Raw genomic sequence first — 17154 nt, 5'->3', positions numbered from 1 at the left:
GCGGAGCACAGGCTCCGGACGCGCAGGCTCAGCGGCCATGGCTCACGGGCCCAGCCACTCCGCGGCATGTCGGGTCTTCCCAGACTGGTGCACGAACCCGTGTCCCCTGCATCGGCAGGAGGACTCTCAAGCACTGCGCCACCAGGGAAGCCCCATAAATGTCTTTTTAATAGCTGGTTTTTCAAATTGGGTTCCAAATAAGGGCCATACATTGCAATCGATTTTACCTTTTTTCTTTTAATACATGTGTTCTCCTTCTCTCTTTTAAGTTGCAATTAACATGTTGAAGAAACTGGGTCATTTGTTTGTAGAGTTCCCCACATTCTGGATTTTGCTGTTGACATCCCTGTATTGTCATTTAAGATGCTTTCCTCTGTCTCTTTTATTTCCTATAGATGGGCAGTTAAACCTAGAGGCTTGATCAGATTCAGGTTGTTTTTTTCCCCCAAAACATTCCATAGCTGTTGGTGTGTGGCTCCATCGGGAGGCACATAATGCTTTTCTGTCTTTTTCCTTTGCTCCACTATTTCAGTAGGGATTTTGCAGAGTTGTCATATTCTATCATTCTTTATACACTTATTGCTAGAAAACTTCCATAATGAAAACAGTTTTACCTTAACCATCAGGTTACACTGAGGTACAATTTGTACAGGAACGGCAGAATAGATGCTTTAAATACTCGGCTCATCTCCTTTATTTACCAGTTTTCAAAATGATGAGTTGTTTCCTAGTATTATCCAAGGTGACCAATGTCAGGCATGTGTGTTTTAGCATCGCTGGGTACTTATGAATTTCAACCCACTGGATGTGTTTCAAACCATCGTAGTCAGGGCTTCCCTGGTGGCGCAGCGGTTAAGAATCCACCTGCCAATGCAGGGGACAGGGGTTCGAGCCCTGGTCTGGGAAGATCCCACATGCCGCGGAGCAACTAAGCCTGTGTGCCACAACTACTGAACCTGTGCTCTAGAGCCCACGAGCCGTAACTACTGAACCCCGTGCGCCTAGAGCCCGTGCTTCACAACAAGAGAAGCCACTGCAATGAGAAGCCCGTGCACTGCAACGAAGAGTAGCCCCCGCTTGCAGCAACTAGCGAAAGCCCATGCACAGAAACGAAGACACAACGCAGCCAAATATTAAATAAATAAATAAATAAATTTATTTTAAAAAAACAAAACATTGCAGTCATTATCCTTGTTGATGCTCAGATTATCCCATCTTTGGCTAGTGGGAACATCTTTCTGTATCTTTCCCACATGACTCTGTAGTCTTTTATAGTGTCTTACACGCTGGTATGACAACAGATTCCATGCTCACCTTGTACATTTCTGACCCAGGTTTGGAATCAGCCATTTTCCCAAGAAGTCCTGGTTCCTTTGAGTAGAGGATGTGATTTAGAGGCTGTCAACTGGGTGCTAGGGTGAATTCTGTTTTTAATTAGCTTTAATAACGTGGTAGTGAAGTAAAATTCATGTTAGACTAAGTTGTGATTGCTAGGCAATAGTGGATACATTGTGCCAGGAATCAAATGTGACTGTAAAAGATAAAGATATTGAGCTAACAGGTGAATCTTTGTAACTTATCTCAAGGTTTTTAAAGTTTTGAATATTTGTCTTTCTGGATATTCAGAAGCCACATTTGAAGGAGATGCACTGATTGTTTCCAACATTTGGTAACTCTCTACTAGCCTCATGTGATCAATTCTTAATCAGAGGTGCTTTCGCTGTATCAAGAAATCATATCAACATAAGACTCTCAGAGCAAGAAAATCCATGGAAAGTGACTCAGTAGGGAATGTGGTCACTGGTTAGGTATTTGTTTCTACAACTTGTATTAAAATCTGAGACCACTGAACTATGGCTCCTTCCTGTTTTTCAGCATCGGAGATTCAGATGATGACGCTCCCCCCGGGACAGTTTGTGATTACAGACAGTGGCGTGGCAACTCCGGTCACCACTGGCCAAGTGAAGGCGGTGACTCCAGTAAGCTGTGCTGCTTGGAGGGTTTTCCTGTTCCCCATGCTGCACCCCCCTCCCCCTCCCCCATCTTCTCGCAAACTCTTTACATCTGAGTTAGAGGCACCTCCTCTGTATTCCTATAATTTCTTGTGGTGCTATATTATAGCACAGTTAATTTTTTTTAAAATTTTATTTCTGTTTTACTTTTTTCTTTGAAGTGTAGTTGATATACAATGGTGTGCCAATCTCAGCTATACAGCAAAGTGACTCAATTTTACGCATATATACGTTCTTTTTTACATTAAAAATTTCTGTATTTTTTAAAATATTCTTTTCCGTTATGGTTTATCCCAGGAGGTTAGATATAGTTCCCTGTGCTATACAGAAGAACCTTGTTGATTCTCCATTCTAAATGTGATAGTTTGCATCTGCTAACCCCAAACTCTCAATCTGTCTCTCTCCTTCCCCAGCCCCCTTGGCAACCACAAGTCTGTTCTCTACGTCCGTCGGTCTGTTTCTGTTTTGTAGATAGGTTCGTTTGTGCCATATTTTAGATTCCACATGTAAGTTATATCATGTGGTATTTGTCTTTCTCTTTCTGACTTACTTCACTTAGTATGATAATCTCTAGTTGCATCCATGTTGCTGCAAATGGCATTATTTCATTCTTTTTCTATGGCTAAGTGGTGTTCCATTGTATATATGTACCACATCTTCTCCATCCATTCCTCTGTCTATGGACATTTAGGTTGTTTCCATGTCTTGGCTATTGTGAATAGTGCTGCTATGAACATAGGGGTAGCACAGTTTATTTTAATTATTGGTGTGCTATCTTTTCCCAGTAGGCAATTAATTCCTTGAAACCTAGGTCTTTGTCTTTATCTCTTTATCCTCAGTGCTGTTGCAGAGGAGGCCTGGGCTATAGCAAATGCTCAATAAAGATCTATTCAATTAATAACTATAATGAACCTCCTAGATCCGTATACATACATACACATGTAGATAATCATCTTTTTAATGTGTTTCTTAGAAAGTATACGAGTCTTCGTGACTATGGGTCCTCAACTGGGTTGGGAGAAAATAATATGATGAATCTATTATGGAGCTCTTTTAAATTATTTTAAACAATTCACCCACCCCAGGTGAAAAACATTGCCATAAATTATTTTGTTATATTTAGGTTAGGCCTATCAATGTTGATTATATCTGCTACCTCTGTTTTTATCTTCACTGGTTTCTTCTGGCCTGCCTCTGGAAGACAGAGTATGTAAATTAAGAAAAATACTCTTAAGTTACTAGGGATATTGAGATGTTCCCAGGGGAAGACTATTTCCCAAGAGGCCTCAAAGAGTAGCAGGGTAGTCTAGTGGCCTCAGAAACCTGATTTATTTATTTATTTTTCAAAGCACACTGAGAGCTCGCCCATTTCTCAGCACATGAATTCACATTAACCAGACTTAGGAGAGATGTATAAATCCAGAGTAACACTATTGTCAATGGAAACAATAACTAATATAAAATGGAATAGTCTCATTGGCATGATCAGTGAAATTTTTTGCTCTTTGTGAGGACTCACTGACTCTACTTTTTTTTGGCCAGGAACCCATTTGGGAAACCGATTATATAGCCAAGGATGTTCCCTTCCATCTGCCACAGTATACATACAAATTTGATGTGCAGTTTTGTTTATAGATTCTCTGAAGCCTACCTATGAACTGCCTAGGTGTCCATGGACCTTTGGTTGAGAACCAGCTCCCTCCTGCTAGAGAAGGACCCACACAGGAAACCAAATCCTGATCAAAGAGTGGCTTGATGAGTGTGGACTCAGAACATACGGCCCTCGATAAATCAAATGGGTATTTGGCTGTGGCTTTCTCTCTGGACAGTGCTTGGAAAGGATGCTGCCCGAGTTTCCTCTGTGACTTCTTTTTTTCTCAGCTTGTGTAGCTGACCAATTCTCCCTCTTACAGACACATTCTTTCTTTAAAAATGTTAATGTAGGGACAGAGTTAGCTGCAGGTCTATGGAGATGTTTTTTTCATGATCAGAGGGAAAATGAAGAAAAATTAAGACAACGTATGTTTTCATAAAGTTAAATTGATTCAATGCAAAAGACTTTTATTCTAAGGTTGTGTTCTTCCTATGCTTTCGAGTGTTAAAATGTCTCTCATTTGACAGTAGCATTTAAAAAATGATTTTACTTGGCAAAATAAAATTTGGGAACATTTATTCTTACTTTAATTTTGCTGGTCTTTGAAATTCTGAAGTCTGGGAACCACTGATCTTGACTTGGGTGTCATTCTTCCTCTTTAAGGAGAATTTAAATATCTCTCCTTTGATCCATTTTGTATTAATCTTAAACACTGTCAGATAGTCACCTTATTTTATGAATTTCTAAATTCTCAGGGACAGTACCATAGCACATTTCCTTTGCCAGGTAGGTTACCATCATGATGCAAATTTCTGTCCCTGAAGTTCCTCACTGTATCATTTGGTACGACGACCAAGGTGTTCCCTTAAGTTACCTTTGTAGTCTACTTCTCTAAAGGAATTAGGCAAAGTGTCTCCCATAGGTGCCTAGTTTGGTTCCCCATGTAACATTTCTTTGCATATTCCTTCTCCCCACCGTGCCCCCATAACTCTACCCCCCATTTTAGGCCTCAGATTTCTGAAGATCTTTTTCTTCCTGTTCTAGGGCCATTATGTGCTATCAGAAAGTCAATCAGAATTGGAGGAAAAGGAAGCTTCTGCTCTCACTGGTGGAGTCCAGGTTCAGCCAACTGCGCATGGTGACTTGGACCCCCAGACCACCAGCCAACAGCCCACCCAGTATATCATTACAACCACCACCAACGGGAATGGGAGCAGCGAAGTGCACATCACTAAACCTTAACTTCCATCCTTGAGCCAGAATCAAAGAGTCACATCATGTCTTTTCTTATTCATACGTCTGGAACGTCTGGAAGCTTCTGACACTTAGAACTCCTTTTTTAAGATTTATCACTTAAGAGTTTGGAAATCACAGGTTTGACGCTTATACATACACTGGGGCTTATTTTATCAAGGTCATCTTTACCAAATGGACTCTTCAGACCCTAGAAGTTTCTGCCAAGGAATGGAGATCTTTCAGGGGAAAGTAGATTTCAAGACAGAGAAACCTTGCCTTGCTCTTGAGTTGGTTTTTTAACACATAGATAAGCCTTACTTTTCCTTTGTGGAAATATTAAGCAGTGTATTGTGTTTGTACCAAAGGTGGATAAAGGATGTGCCAAGTCCATGGCCACTGGACTTGTTGATTCCAAGCCATGGCACCAAAGGTGAAGGTGCATTTTATGGGCGTGTATTAGGTCAGAACTGCTTCATCTTGTGAGTTTGCATTCTCAGTAACTTAAAGGGAGCCCACTGAATATGAAAATTAAAATGATGAAGCAAAGGTTTCATCAGTGATGCTCTGAAGGAAAAATTGTTACCTAAATTTTTCTTATTGCTGATTTTTAAAAAAACTTGCCTTTTTTGGAAAACCGTTGTTGGGCTATTGGTAGTGCTTTCCACAGACCCTGGCCCTCAGTGGACTAGGCCAGAACCTCATGTTCTGATAGATCTTACTTTATTACTCCACAACTGTGGACTCCCTGTACAAGAATAGGATGCTTGGTGTCAACAGAATTTAGACTCCCAGATTACAGGTTGGTCTCCCATTCTCTGGTTGTACTTGTATGAAGAAGGAGATATTGGAGATGACAGTACCAAGAAAAATTATTGATACTAAAACAACTATATAGAGCATAAAAAGCACTGAGACCTTTTCCTGCCTTTCCTGAAAGGCATTGGTATTACTCATTGGTAAAGGGTGAATCCTTGCTCGTACTAGGTGTACCTGCAACCCTCGCTCACAGCATGCAGTGTATTTTAGTACTTCTAATGCTGTCTTAAAATGAACATTCTTTCAGGTTGGATGGAAAGGTGGTCCTCCTTATTTCTCAACACTTTCAACTTTAAATGTATTGCAATTCGTCTGGACCTTTTGGTAAGATGACCAACTTCACACCTAGGGGAAAAATTAAAATGTGGGGACCATTTATAATATGTTAGAGTAATTATAAGGGATCTGGAAGGAATCCAATCAATATTACATTGTCACTTGGGAGAGGGAGAAAAACTGCCTCAGTGATAGTTTTTCTTATCATTATTCCTGTTTGGGAGTCTTACTAGCTATGAATTCAATGGGGAAAATATTTCCCTTCTTTTTACTGTACATTCCAGTTGTGCACATAAAACACTGCAGAAATCAGTATGTAGTTTAACAACTTTTTGTGACATACTAATACATTTTTAGAATAATTATGGCATGGTAGAATTTATCATTCCAGAACAGAAGGACCTACCTTCAGTTTCAAATGAAGTTAAATAATTTATTTTATTGATATTTCTGGGTAAAAACTGGTTCTATAAATTAAGAAGTATAGTAGCTTCTTTATGGTAAAGATACCTTTTTGAAAAGTAAACAATTCTGTGAAGTAACTTTACTAATATGTAGACTTTGCACTTTATTATTGAGACCTCATTCATTTAGTTATCCCTGACAATTGAGGCACTAAGAGAACTTGGGAGTTACTTGGTAATTGTGTAGAAAATGACAATGGACTCTATATCTTTGGTAACAGAGGTAATGCTGATGTTTTCAATAGAAAATATTGACTCTGTGTCACAATATAGAGATTTTTGAGTCCCAAGGTCCTACAATGTGATGATTATAAATATCCTAGTGTCCAGTCGAGAGAGACTTGCTAGGTAAAGCATATTAGACTTTCCTGAAGGTCCAGTTTAGTTTTTATGACTTAAATTTGGTCCTGTTGATTCCTTTTTAATTTGAACCAGCAAGGTATTCCTCCCTCCCCTCAGGAATAACTTACTGATTAAAATGGAAAACGGTCACTGAATGGAATGTTCATTTTATGCCAGTTATTTCAAGTTTTAAAATACACAGAAGATAAAAAGTATTGCAGAAGGACCTCTGTTTCTTTCCCATCTAAGTTCTTTTTTTTCCCTTTTGTTTTTTTGTCTTTATGTGGAATAAGTAAAGACTCTAAAACTAATTTGTATATTATCAACCAGAGATGCAGGTGTGGCAGTCAAGCCAAACAACATTGCTTTAAGATCAGGTATTCTGTATATTTATTCTAAGGTAATGGCTTTCCAAAAGGACTTGGATTTGAAGAGATGGCAGATTATAAGCCATCTGAAGACCCAATTTGGAAAAAATGTCTGTAGCCCATGTTTCTACTGTGGCCTCGCCTAAGACACAGTGGCACTGTAGACTTGGATCAGTGCAGTGTGAGCATTTTGGAGTAGGTTACATAGAGATTTTACGTTTTTACTGTTTCATTTGCGCCCACATAATCAGATACTTCATCATGTAAAATTCCTCTTATTCCGGAGAAACCTATTGTTTTGATCTTCTGGAATTGTTTTCTGATTTGGAATTATCCTTTCAAAAAACTCATAAGATATGTAGGGCTAAAAAGCACTTCATGAGATGCTGAAGCTGACCCACAGGTTGAAAATGTTGACCCTATCCTGTTATTTAAATGTGAACATTTACTGTACATTCAGTGAGTTATAGTGTTAATAGTCTTGTGCTACTCAGCAGGTGTAAAAATTAATAAATATTTTTTTTAATAAACATCTTTCTTGTTTGTATGTGTACAAGTTACAAGAGCCTCTGAGATCTTTTTTTTTTTTTTTTTAATAATACAACTTACATTGTTTTGACTCTTTGGTTCACTCTGGTGTGGTCAGAGACATAAGTCAGGGAATTTATGGATGGTAATATGGAATGATGTTCCCCTCCCCTTTTACTTGGTGGTTTCTAATTCGAGACCCCTCCCAACAATCTAACAGGAACTAGGGGCAGGCACTCAGCCAGCTAGGGAAGAGCGATTGGCTTTATTTGGAAACCACTATTTGCCAACCAGGGAGGAACACCAGCGTGACTGACATGTTTCCATCTAGTGGAGAGAACTGAGGATGCTCTCTGCACGACAGGTTGGAAGCAGCCGTGAAAGAAGTCTGAAGCGGTTCTAAGTTAAACCTAGTTTATAAGAAGAAAGCGGCCTAGATTCTTAACGAGAGGAAGATTAATCGAGTTTGATTAAGAAAATGCGTTTCTTCGATGTGTGTACTGTCTTTCCGGACGTCGAGGGTCCAGGGACCGGAGAGAGCCGGGAGAGAGAAGTGGGGCCACGCCCGGGTGGGTTGCGGGGCACAGGCTCTGGTTCGCGTTCTCCTCAACGAAACTCGAGAAATCGCAAAATGGGAACTAATAGTGCACACAGCTGTGGTACACAGACAGCGATGGAAAGTGCTCAGCCTGGTGCCTGGAGCAGGCTGTGAGATATGCAAACGTTAGCGAGTAAAACGGCATTCACTCACTCATGGGCTCCGGAGCCTCAATTCGCGGCCCGGTGACTAGCGACACCACCCTCCGGAGGCTTCTAAGCCAGATGAGACCAACGAGACGCCTGCAAACTACACCCCAGGGCCCAGCCCGGCGGGCTCACGCCGCTCTAGGTTATGCCCCGCGAGCCCCGCCCCTCTCCCGGCACTTCCAGGCCCCGCCCCTCTCCCGGCGCTTCCAGGCCCCGCCCCACAAGCCCCGCCCCTTCCGCCGCCCGAGCCCGGAGCGTGCACGCACCGAGACGCCTTGCGGGAGCGAGCGCGTCCGGGAACCCGCGGGCCGAGAAGCGTAACGGGTTCAGAGACCCACGCCCGCGGAGCAGGTAAGGACGGGCCGGGGCGGCGAAAGGGTTAAAGTGTTGCCGGGGAGCGGAGGGAGGGAGCGAGCGAGTGTCTGGGTCTCCGAAGGTCACTGCTCCTGTGGGCACGGGACAGGGGAGCGGGCGTGTCGGGAGGCGGGCGGCCCGGGTGGGTGGGTGTTAAGAGTTGGGCACGGTGTGGGGGTAGGGGCTGTGGGCGCGGAGGTGCGGTTTAGCGGGGCGGGACCCGGGCCTAGGGTTTGTGAGAGGCCGGTTAGGGAGGGGTTTGCAGTTTGGAGCCGGCGGTTGCTCCGGAAGGAGTCTGGGGTTTGGCTTCTGAGTTGGGGAGGGTCCAGGAGTGAAGGTTATCCCAGGTGCGAGGGAAAGGCCGTTGGGAGAGGCCTTCCCGGTCTAGTAAAGATGGACCTCTTTGGTCCAGGACGCCGCAAGACTTAGAAGGCCTTGGCTTCCGGTTTTCAACCCTTTGGAAGCTGCCTGCTTTTTGTATTTTGAGATCCTCTTCAGAATAGTAGCAGGGCACAGGTTGCCCCTCGAATAGATTAAATTTAGCTACACGTTAACTAATTGAAGTGAATTCAGGTGAAGCTAATTGAAGTAACTAGCTTCACTAATTGAAGTGAAGCTAATTGAAGAAACTTGTGAGCAAGTTGTGAAACAGGTGATCCTCCTGAGAGTCAGGTAAAACACTGGCTTTGCTGCTGTTACCCTCTTCTGTGCCAGTTCTGGCTATAAAGAGGACTTTATTCTGAGCATCAGGTTGCATCTACACTTTTTTTCTTTTTAAAAGTTTTGTTAAATGCAAATGCCATGTGCTTTCTTACCTGCAGTCAGTTATTTAGGCACCAGGGGTGTTCAGGATGCGGTACTTCGTCATGTGCTGAAGGGTGGTGGGACACAGTTGCTTGGCGACAACGCAGCTGCTTTGAACACTAATCTTTCCACTGTACCTTTACGTAGATCTGACATCTCTTCAAGATAACTTGAAATAATTAGTGCAAACGTGCTTATTTTAGTAGTAATATTACAAGTCTACTCTTTATCATTTGAGAGTTTCAGGATGAGAAGTCATTACATGACTGCATGAAGTTATATAAATGCATCCACCTGGAGGTTATTCATTGCAGGATTCCAGGATTGGAAATAACAGTAGAGAGGACCGGGTCCAGCTCTCCTTCATCTTATATAGATAAGGAAATTGACAGCCCGTGAGGTAAGATTTGGCCAAAGTCACTGAGATAAGGCTAGGAGTTTGGTGTTTTAACTGTTAAATCTGTTTGTTTGTTTTTTTTCTCTCTCTCTCTCTCTATTTGGTAGAAATCAGAGAGAGAGAATGGTTTTAGCAAATGTTTGTGGAGTGGTTGAGTTCAGCCTCCCTGTGGCCCTGTTAACTATGGCTTCAGCTGTGCACCTGATTCCAGCCATCAGCCTTATGAGATGCTCTCTGAAAAAGTTTTCCTATGTAGTTTTCTAAAGGCAGCCAGCAGTGTTTAGTTGTTACAGGAAGGAGAAAAATAGCATTTCATCTACGTGGTTTTAAGTATCAGCTGGACCAACTGAAGTGGGTTGGCCGCTGACTTTGCTGGCTGTCCTGGTCAGGTGCTTGAATCCTCCAGAGTTTATGCGGACTGATAAAGTCATATTAAGATGCTTGCTTTTCCTGATTTAAACTGAGAGTTTATCCAGGAGTTATTGTATGTAGTGTTAAGAACATGGGTTTGCAGTCACGCAGACTTGAGTTTCAGTCCTACCTCTGGGGTTGGGCAAGTTGCTTATCTGTTTTGATCCTAGGTTTTAGTATCTGTAGAATAGATGTAATAACCCTATCTTGCACACTTATAAGAATTAAATCAGGTGTATGAAAGGCCTGGCACTTAACAGGCCCTCATTAAATAACTTAGTGTTACTGTCTGAATTTTACTACTCTGGATTTTCAGTGAAATTTCTTTTGTGAAGGAACAACAAAGAATTACTTGCTAAAAAAAAATAAATTATATTAGAGTGAGAGATTATTGGCCTGGGAAGTCTAAATTATGGACTGTGATCTAGTTATTTAATCTTTGAGTCTCATTGTGCTCCTGTGTAAAATGAAGGTGTAAGAACTTCTATAAATTGGGGAGTCTCTGTAGAAGTATTCTGAGTAATGAGAGACCTACTGGCTAAGATCTGAAATTCAGATGAGGATGCAATGGTGGAAGGGAGGGAAAAGAGCTGTTTAGCTGTCGTTAGGGTATATGGATAAGGTAGAAGAATAGATTTGAGATTGAATATTTTCTGGGCCAGAAAGAGCATTAGTATCAACAGATCCCTGGGAATTCTGCCTTTCTGTCTCGAGGTCTGACTGCATTTATTTGTCCAGGCTACCCGTGGAACATAAGCAATGGATTCCTTGGACCATATGCTGACGGATCCCTTGGAGCTGGGCCCGTGTGGAGATGGCCACGGCACGCGGATCATGGAGGACTGCCTCCTGGGGGGCACTAGGGTTAGTCTGCCCGAGGACCTTCTGGAGGATGTGAGTAGTGACGGCGGCACCATCTTTTTCTTTCTAGCAGTTCCTCTCAGCCTTTTCCACACTCTGCAAGTTTTCAGTCTTTTGTGCTCCCTTCTTTCTGATTTTCTACATTGCAACCAGAGTGATCTTTTTTTTTTTTAAGTTTAAGTCTGTTTAATAGTCTGATTAAGGAAGAAAGTATAAGCTACATTCTGCATGTTTAATAATATGTAACTCGATAATGACATACGCCATATTTTGACAAGATAATTTTCAGCAGTTGGCAAAAGTTTTATATGTAAGGGCAGAATTGTGTATATCTTTACATTAGAATGTTTACCTATGTTGTGAATCATGAAACAAAACACAAACATATTATCTCTGTTCATAAGGTAACCAACTTGCTAGTCAGTTAATAGTACCTTCCCTGGGATAGCGTTAATAGTGTGCTTTTGACCACTTTTCACAGGCAGTCATCATGATGATCATGGTGGCATTTATTTAGTGCTTATTATGTCCAAGGCACTAGGTATGCTGAAACGTGTTTATCATCTTGTTTATTTTGCCATAGTTCAAACATATGGACAGGCGTAGAGTATCATATGGCGAACATCCGTGCATCATTCAGTTTGGGGAGATAATTTCATTTAGTTATATTTGGTTCAGATTTTTCTTTCATAATGTGTCAAAAATGGTAGATAAAATTAAAGCCACTGTTTTGCCCTTATTCCCTCTCCTACCCGAAGTAACAGGTACTGAACTTGTTGTATATCTTTCCCATTCATGTTTTCTTTGCACACTCTTTCAAGTAAACCTCTTCATGTCATTCATTCAGTCAGCAAACACTTGTTTTATTGAAGTACCTACTTTATGCCAGACACTGAGATGCGAGGAATCAAGTGGTATGCAGAAACAGGTTTGCAGGGGGAGACCTTGGACAGGGAGCCAGAGGAGCTTTGGTGCCTGCTTGCTGAGACGCCTGGCAGGTGGCTGGTTTCTGGGTTCTCTCCTGCTTAAACCCTTCGGTGGCTCCCCATTGTCCTTAGGATAAGGTCACAAGTACTTGACATGCTTATAGGTCCCTTGCTCCTCTCTCTGCTGTCTGCTGCTTCCCTTTCCCTCCCTGTTGTTGAGCTAACCAGATGTTGCCTGAACTCTTATTTTTTATTTCATTTAGTTATTTTTAAAAATATTTATTTATTTATTTGGCTGCATCGGGTCTTAGTGGTGGCACGCAGGACCTTCGTTTCAGCATGCAGGCTCTTCTGTTGTGGCACACGGGCTCTAGAACGGGCAGGCTCAGTAGTTGCAGCATGTGGGCTTTGTTGTCTCGTAGCACGTGGGGTCTTAGTTCCCCGACCAGGGATTGAACTTGAGCCCCGGCAGTGAAGTCCTAACCACTGGACCATCAGGGAATTCCCAACAGATCTCTCAAGTTTTTGTTTTTTTTTAAAGTTTATTTATTTGTTTATTTTATTTTTGGCTGCGTTGGGTGTTTGTTGCTGTGCGTGGGCTTTCTCTAGCTGTGGCAAGCGGGGGCTGCTATTCCTTACGGTGTGAGGGCTTCTCATTGCGGTGGCTTCTCTTGTTGCGGAGCATGGACTCTAGGCACGCAGGCTCAGTAGTTGTGGCGCGCGGGCTTAGTTGCTCCACAGCATGTGGGATCTTCCCGGGCCAGGGCTCAAACCCGTGTCCCCTGCATTGGCAGGCAGATTCATAAGCACTGTGCCACCAGGGAAGCCCTGATCTCCCAAGTTTCGAGAATTGAGTAAAGATCAGTGGAATTTTAGTTTGTTTAAAAAACGTAGAAACTTGGATGACGGTGATTTTTGCACAACTTTGTGATTGTACTTAATGCCACTGAACCATACACTCAAAAATGGACAAAACGGTAGATTTTATGTTATGCATATGTTACCCACTTATGCACAAAAAACTTAAAAACTTCATTTTTTTTCTTGCTCACTTTCCTCCTGCTTTTCCTGATTCTCCCAGCCCGAGATCTTCTTTGACGTAGTCAGCTTCTCAACGTGGCAGGAAGTCCTGAGCGCCTCGCAGCGCGAGCACCTCCAGCGGTTTCTGCCCCGCTTTCCTGAGGACAGTACCGAGCAGCAGGGTCAGCTCATCCTCGCTCTGTTCAGCGGGGAGAACTTCCGCTTTGGAAACCCTCTGCACATCGCCCAGAAGCTTTTCCGAGGTGTGTAGCTCAGCTTTCTTGTTTCGAGAGGACCGGATGGTGGGAACACACCCACTTCTGTGCGTACTCCTTTCTTCGTTTTATTCCATTTTTATGTACAGACACTGACTGCAAGTGCTTTCATGCAACACTTCGCTGCCTAGGCCGTTCTTTTTTTTTTTTTTTTTTTTATAAAAATTTTTAACTTACATAGGAAACATATAAATCATAATTGTATTGCTCATTGATGTGTTATATGAACTCAGCTGTGTAACCACCACCCAGATCAAGAAGTAAAACATTATTAGCATCTTAGAGACACCCTTTATGACTAGTCTTCAAAAATTATTAAAAACAGTTTACAATTTGGTTTATCACATGGATGTATGTGTGTGTGATGCACATACACATTTTTTTTCTGCAGAAAACCTGACACTTTACCACCAAGCACCTCAGCGTGTATGTATCTCTTAGCAAAGACATCCTTCCACGTAATCACAGTCTTAAATTCACACCCAAGGAACTTTACATTGAACAAGTAATAGCCTAGAATATCCCATATTCAGATTTTCTCAGTTGTTCCCAATGTCAGTTGGCTTTTATTTATTTATTTATTTATTTATAACATCTTTATTGGAGTATAATTGCTTTACAATGGTGTGTTAGTTTCTGCTTTATAACAGAGTGAATCAGTTATGCATATGCATATGTTCCCATATCTCTTCCCTCTTGTGTCTCCCTCCCTCCCACCCTCCCTATCCCACCCCTCTAGGTGGTCACAGAGCACCGAGCTGATCTCCCTATTGCTATGCGGCTGCTTCCCACTAGCTATCTACCTTACGTTTGGTAGTGTATATATGTCCATGCCGCTCTCCCGCTTTGTCACAGCTTACCCTTCCCCCTCCCCATATCCTCAAGTCCATTCTCTAGTAGGTCTGTGTCTTTATTCCCGCCTTGCCCCTAGGTTCTTCATGACCTTTTTTTTCCCCCTTAGATTCCATATATATGTGTTAGCATATGGTATTTGTTTTTCCCTTTCTGACTTACTTCACTTTGTATGACAGACTCTAGGTCCATCCACCTCACTACAAATAACTCAATTTCATTCCTTTTTATGGCTGAGTAATATTCCATTGTATATATGTGCCACATCTTCTTTATCCATTCATCCGATGATGGGCACTTAGGTTGCTTCCATGTCCTGGCTATTGTAAATAGAGCTGCAATGAACATTTTGGTGCATGACTCTTTGAATTATGGTTTTCTCAGGGTATATGCCCAGTAGTGGGATTGCTGGGTCATATGGTAGTTCTATTTGTAGTTTTTTAAGGAACCTCCATACTGTTCTCCATAGTGGCTGTACCAATTCACATTCCCACCAACAGTGCAAGAGTGTTCCCTTTTCTCCACACCCTCTCCAGCACTTATTGTTTCTAGATTTTTTGATGATGGCCATTCTGACTGGTGTGAGATGATATCTCATTGTAGTTTTGATTTGCATTTCTCTAATGATTAGTGATGTTGAGCATTCTTCCATGTGTTTGTTGGCAATCTGTACATCTTTTTTGGACAAATGTCTGTTTAGGTCTTCTGCCCATTCTTGGATTGGGTTGTTTGTTTTTTTTTGATATTGAGCTGCATGAGCTGCTTGTAAATTTTGGAGATTAATCCTTTGTCAGTTGCTTCATTGGCAAATATTTTCTCCCATTCTGAGGGTTGTCTTTTCATCTTGTTTATGGTTTCCTTTGCTGTGCAAAAGCTTTTAAGTTTCATTAGGTCCCATTTGTTTATCTTTGTTTCTATTTCCATTTCTCTAGGAGGTGGGTCCAAAAGGATCTTGCTGTGATTTATGTCATAGAGTGTTCTGCCTATGTTTTCCTCTAAGAGTTTGATAGTGTCTGGCCTTACATTTAGGTTTCAAATCCATTTTGAGTTTATTTTTGTGTATGGTGTTAGGGAGTGTTCTAATTTCATACTTAAACATGTAGCTGTCCAGTTTTCCCAGCACCACTCAGTTGGCTTTTAAATAGTTGGCTTTTAAATCCAGGATCCACTCAAGATTCATGTGTTGGGTTTGGATCTTCTGTCTCTCAGCTCCCTGAATCCAGGGCCCTCTGCCCTTTTTTCCTTGTCTTTCAAAATACACTTGTGAAGAGCCCAGGACACTTGAATTGTAAAATGTCTTGCTTTCTGGGGAGTTGTCGTCTTGCTTCCTCATAATTAGTTTTGGGTTAAACATTTTGCCAAGAAAGGAGATGGGAAATGTCATTTCTTTCTCATCCCTTCACTCAGGGGATATGTGATGTCAGTCTTGCATTGTTGGTAGGGAGGCGGGAGGCTTTTGATCACTTGGCTCTGTGGTATCTGCCAGAGCTGCTGACTGTAAGGGCACCTTTTTCCCCCTATAATTAAGAAGCAATCTGTAGGGTGATATTTAGGGACCATGTGATAATCTTATTTTCCAAAAGCGTTGGTTTTACCCGGCAGTTTTAGCATCCACTGACCCTCGCCTGAACAGGTCATTACATTGGGGATTCCAGGATGGTTTGGGGCCACTCTTCGGTCACAGTTTGCTCTCTGTCCAGTGGAGAGGAGGAGAGGATGCTTCTTCCCTTCCCGCTCTCTGGGGTGACTTTGCTTTGGCTGGAGGCCCTGAAGGACAGCACATCTTGAGTTTGTGAAACTGGACAGCTTGACAGCTGCAAAAAGACTGGAGGAGAATAAGCTTATCATTTCAAACCGCATTATCTTAAGGTTTAAAATGAGCATTCCCTCCTTTGGTGGATCATTAAGGAGGATTTCCCTTCTGGTTGGCCAGTGTTTTATGTCGTGGAAGCCAGGGTCTCAGGTGGGATAAGCTGGTAGGCCTGGTTGGTAGTAGAGGCTGTATCAGGGACTGTCTGTAACGCTGGCACGTTTCCTTCCAAAACAATGTGATGGTCAGGTAAGGAGGCAAACAAGGAATGCAAGGCAGGAGTTCTGCGATGTCCGGTGTCATGTTTCAGGTCCCACGGTGATGAGGACGGTTGCGTTACCCGGTTACTGCGGTTATGCGTCTTGACTGAGCTGGCATTGCTCTCGGTGTGCTTTTATTTTTGCTTATCTTTTCTGGTTCTGTTTTAAAAACTCACCTTTTCCATAAGTTCCAAGTGCTTGTCGAGCTCCCTTGACTTCTGTTTCCTACAGGAAAGGGTCATCGTCATGAGCGCCAGCTTCCCGCTTCCAGCCTCCCCCCCAGCACACTGTAGTCATTTCCCTCCTGACCTACTTTTACTTGTCTCGGAGGAAGGATATTTTTTGTCTGTTTAAGGTTCACCTCTGCTCTTGATCCTCTCACGTTTTACGTCCTCCGGGACCTCGTTTCTCAGTGAACTGTTCTACCATGTGTACTTCCTCCACTCCTTTTTCAGCCTGTAGATGTGGTCAGGGGTCTCACACTAAAAAAGTCCTTAACCACCTGTCCCCTTCGTTGTTCTCTGTCATTTTCCCTTTTCTCCAAACTTCTTGAAAGGCATCCATAGCCACCGTCCCCTGGTGGCTGTTCCCTCTGCCTGCCAACACCTTCGACTTTCTAAATTTTAAATTTCAAACCTACAGAAAAGTTACAAGAATTTATAATTGACACCCACGTACTCCTTACCAGGTTCACCAACTAGGAATATTTTGCCACATTTTTTTTTCTTGTCATTATTGTACTTATTACCACTATTTTTATTTTTGCTGAACCCCTTGAGAGTATTGCAGACCTAAGACTCC

At 42.3% G+C, this 17154-nt stretch overlaps 2 protein-coding genes across 4 annotated transcripts in view; both read left to right on the top strand.

Annotated features, from left to right (window-relative positions):
* PRDM10 (PR/SET domain 10) overlaps window positions 1-6389 on the top strand; it is a 97808-nt gene extending 91419 nt beyond the window's left edge. For both annotated transcript variants that reach the window (XM_082628377.1, XM_082628376.1), the window contains 2 exons: window positions 1876-1979; window positions 4651-6389. In XM_082628377.1, the coding sequence (XP_082484503.1) occupies window positions 1876-1979; window positions 4651-4848 (302 nt within the window). In that variant the 3' untranslated portion in view covers window positions 4849-6389. The remainder of the gene's footprint in view (window positions 1-1875; window positions 1980-4650) is intronic.
* Window positions 6390-8637: 2248 nt separating this feature from the next.
* The window catches only part of NFRKB (nuclear factor related to kappaB binding protein), a 35963-nt gene continuing 27446 nt past the window's right edge, over window positions 8638-17154 (top strand). For both annotated transcript variants that reach the window (XM_082627964.1, XM_082627963.1), the window contains exons 1-4: window positions 8638-8734; window positions 9788-9941; window positions 11088-11243; window positions 13218-13419. In XM_082627964.1, coding sequence (XP_082484090.1) covers window positions 11109-11243; window positions 13218-13419 — 337 coding nt within the window. In that variant the 5' untranslated portion in view covers window positions 8638-8734; window positions 9788-9941; window positions 11088-11108. The remainder of the gene's footprint in view (window positions 8735-9787; window positions 9942-11087; window positions 11244-13217; window positions 13420-17154) is intronic.

The sequence above is a fragment of the Mesoplodon mirus genome, assembly GCF_964341445.2.
Source record: "Mesoplodon mirus genome assembly, chromosome: 7".
Lineage (NCBI taxonomy): Eukaryota > Metazoa > Chordata > Mammalia > Artiodactyla > Ziphiidae > Mesoplodon > Mesoplodon mirus.
The sequence above is the reverse complement of the archived record's forward strand: the minus strand, read 5'-3'. Positions and strand labels throughout refer to the sequence as shown.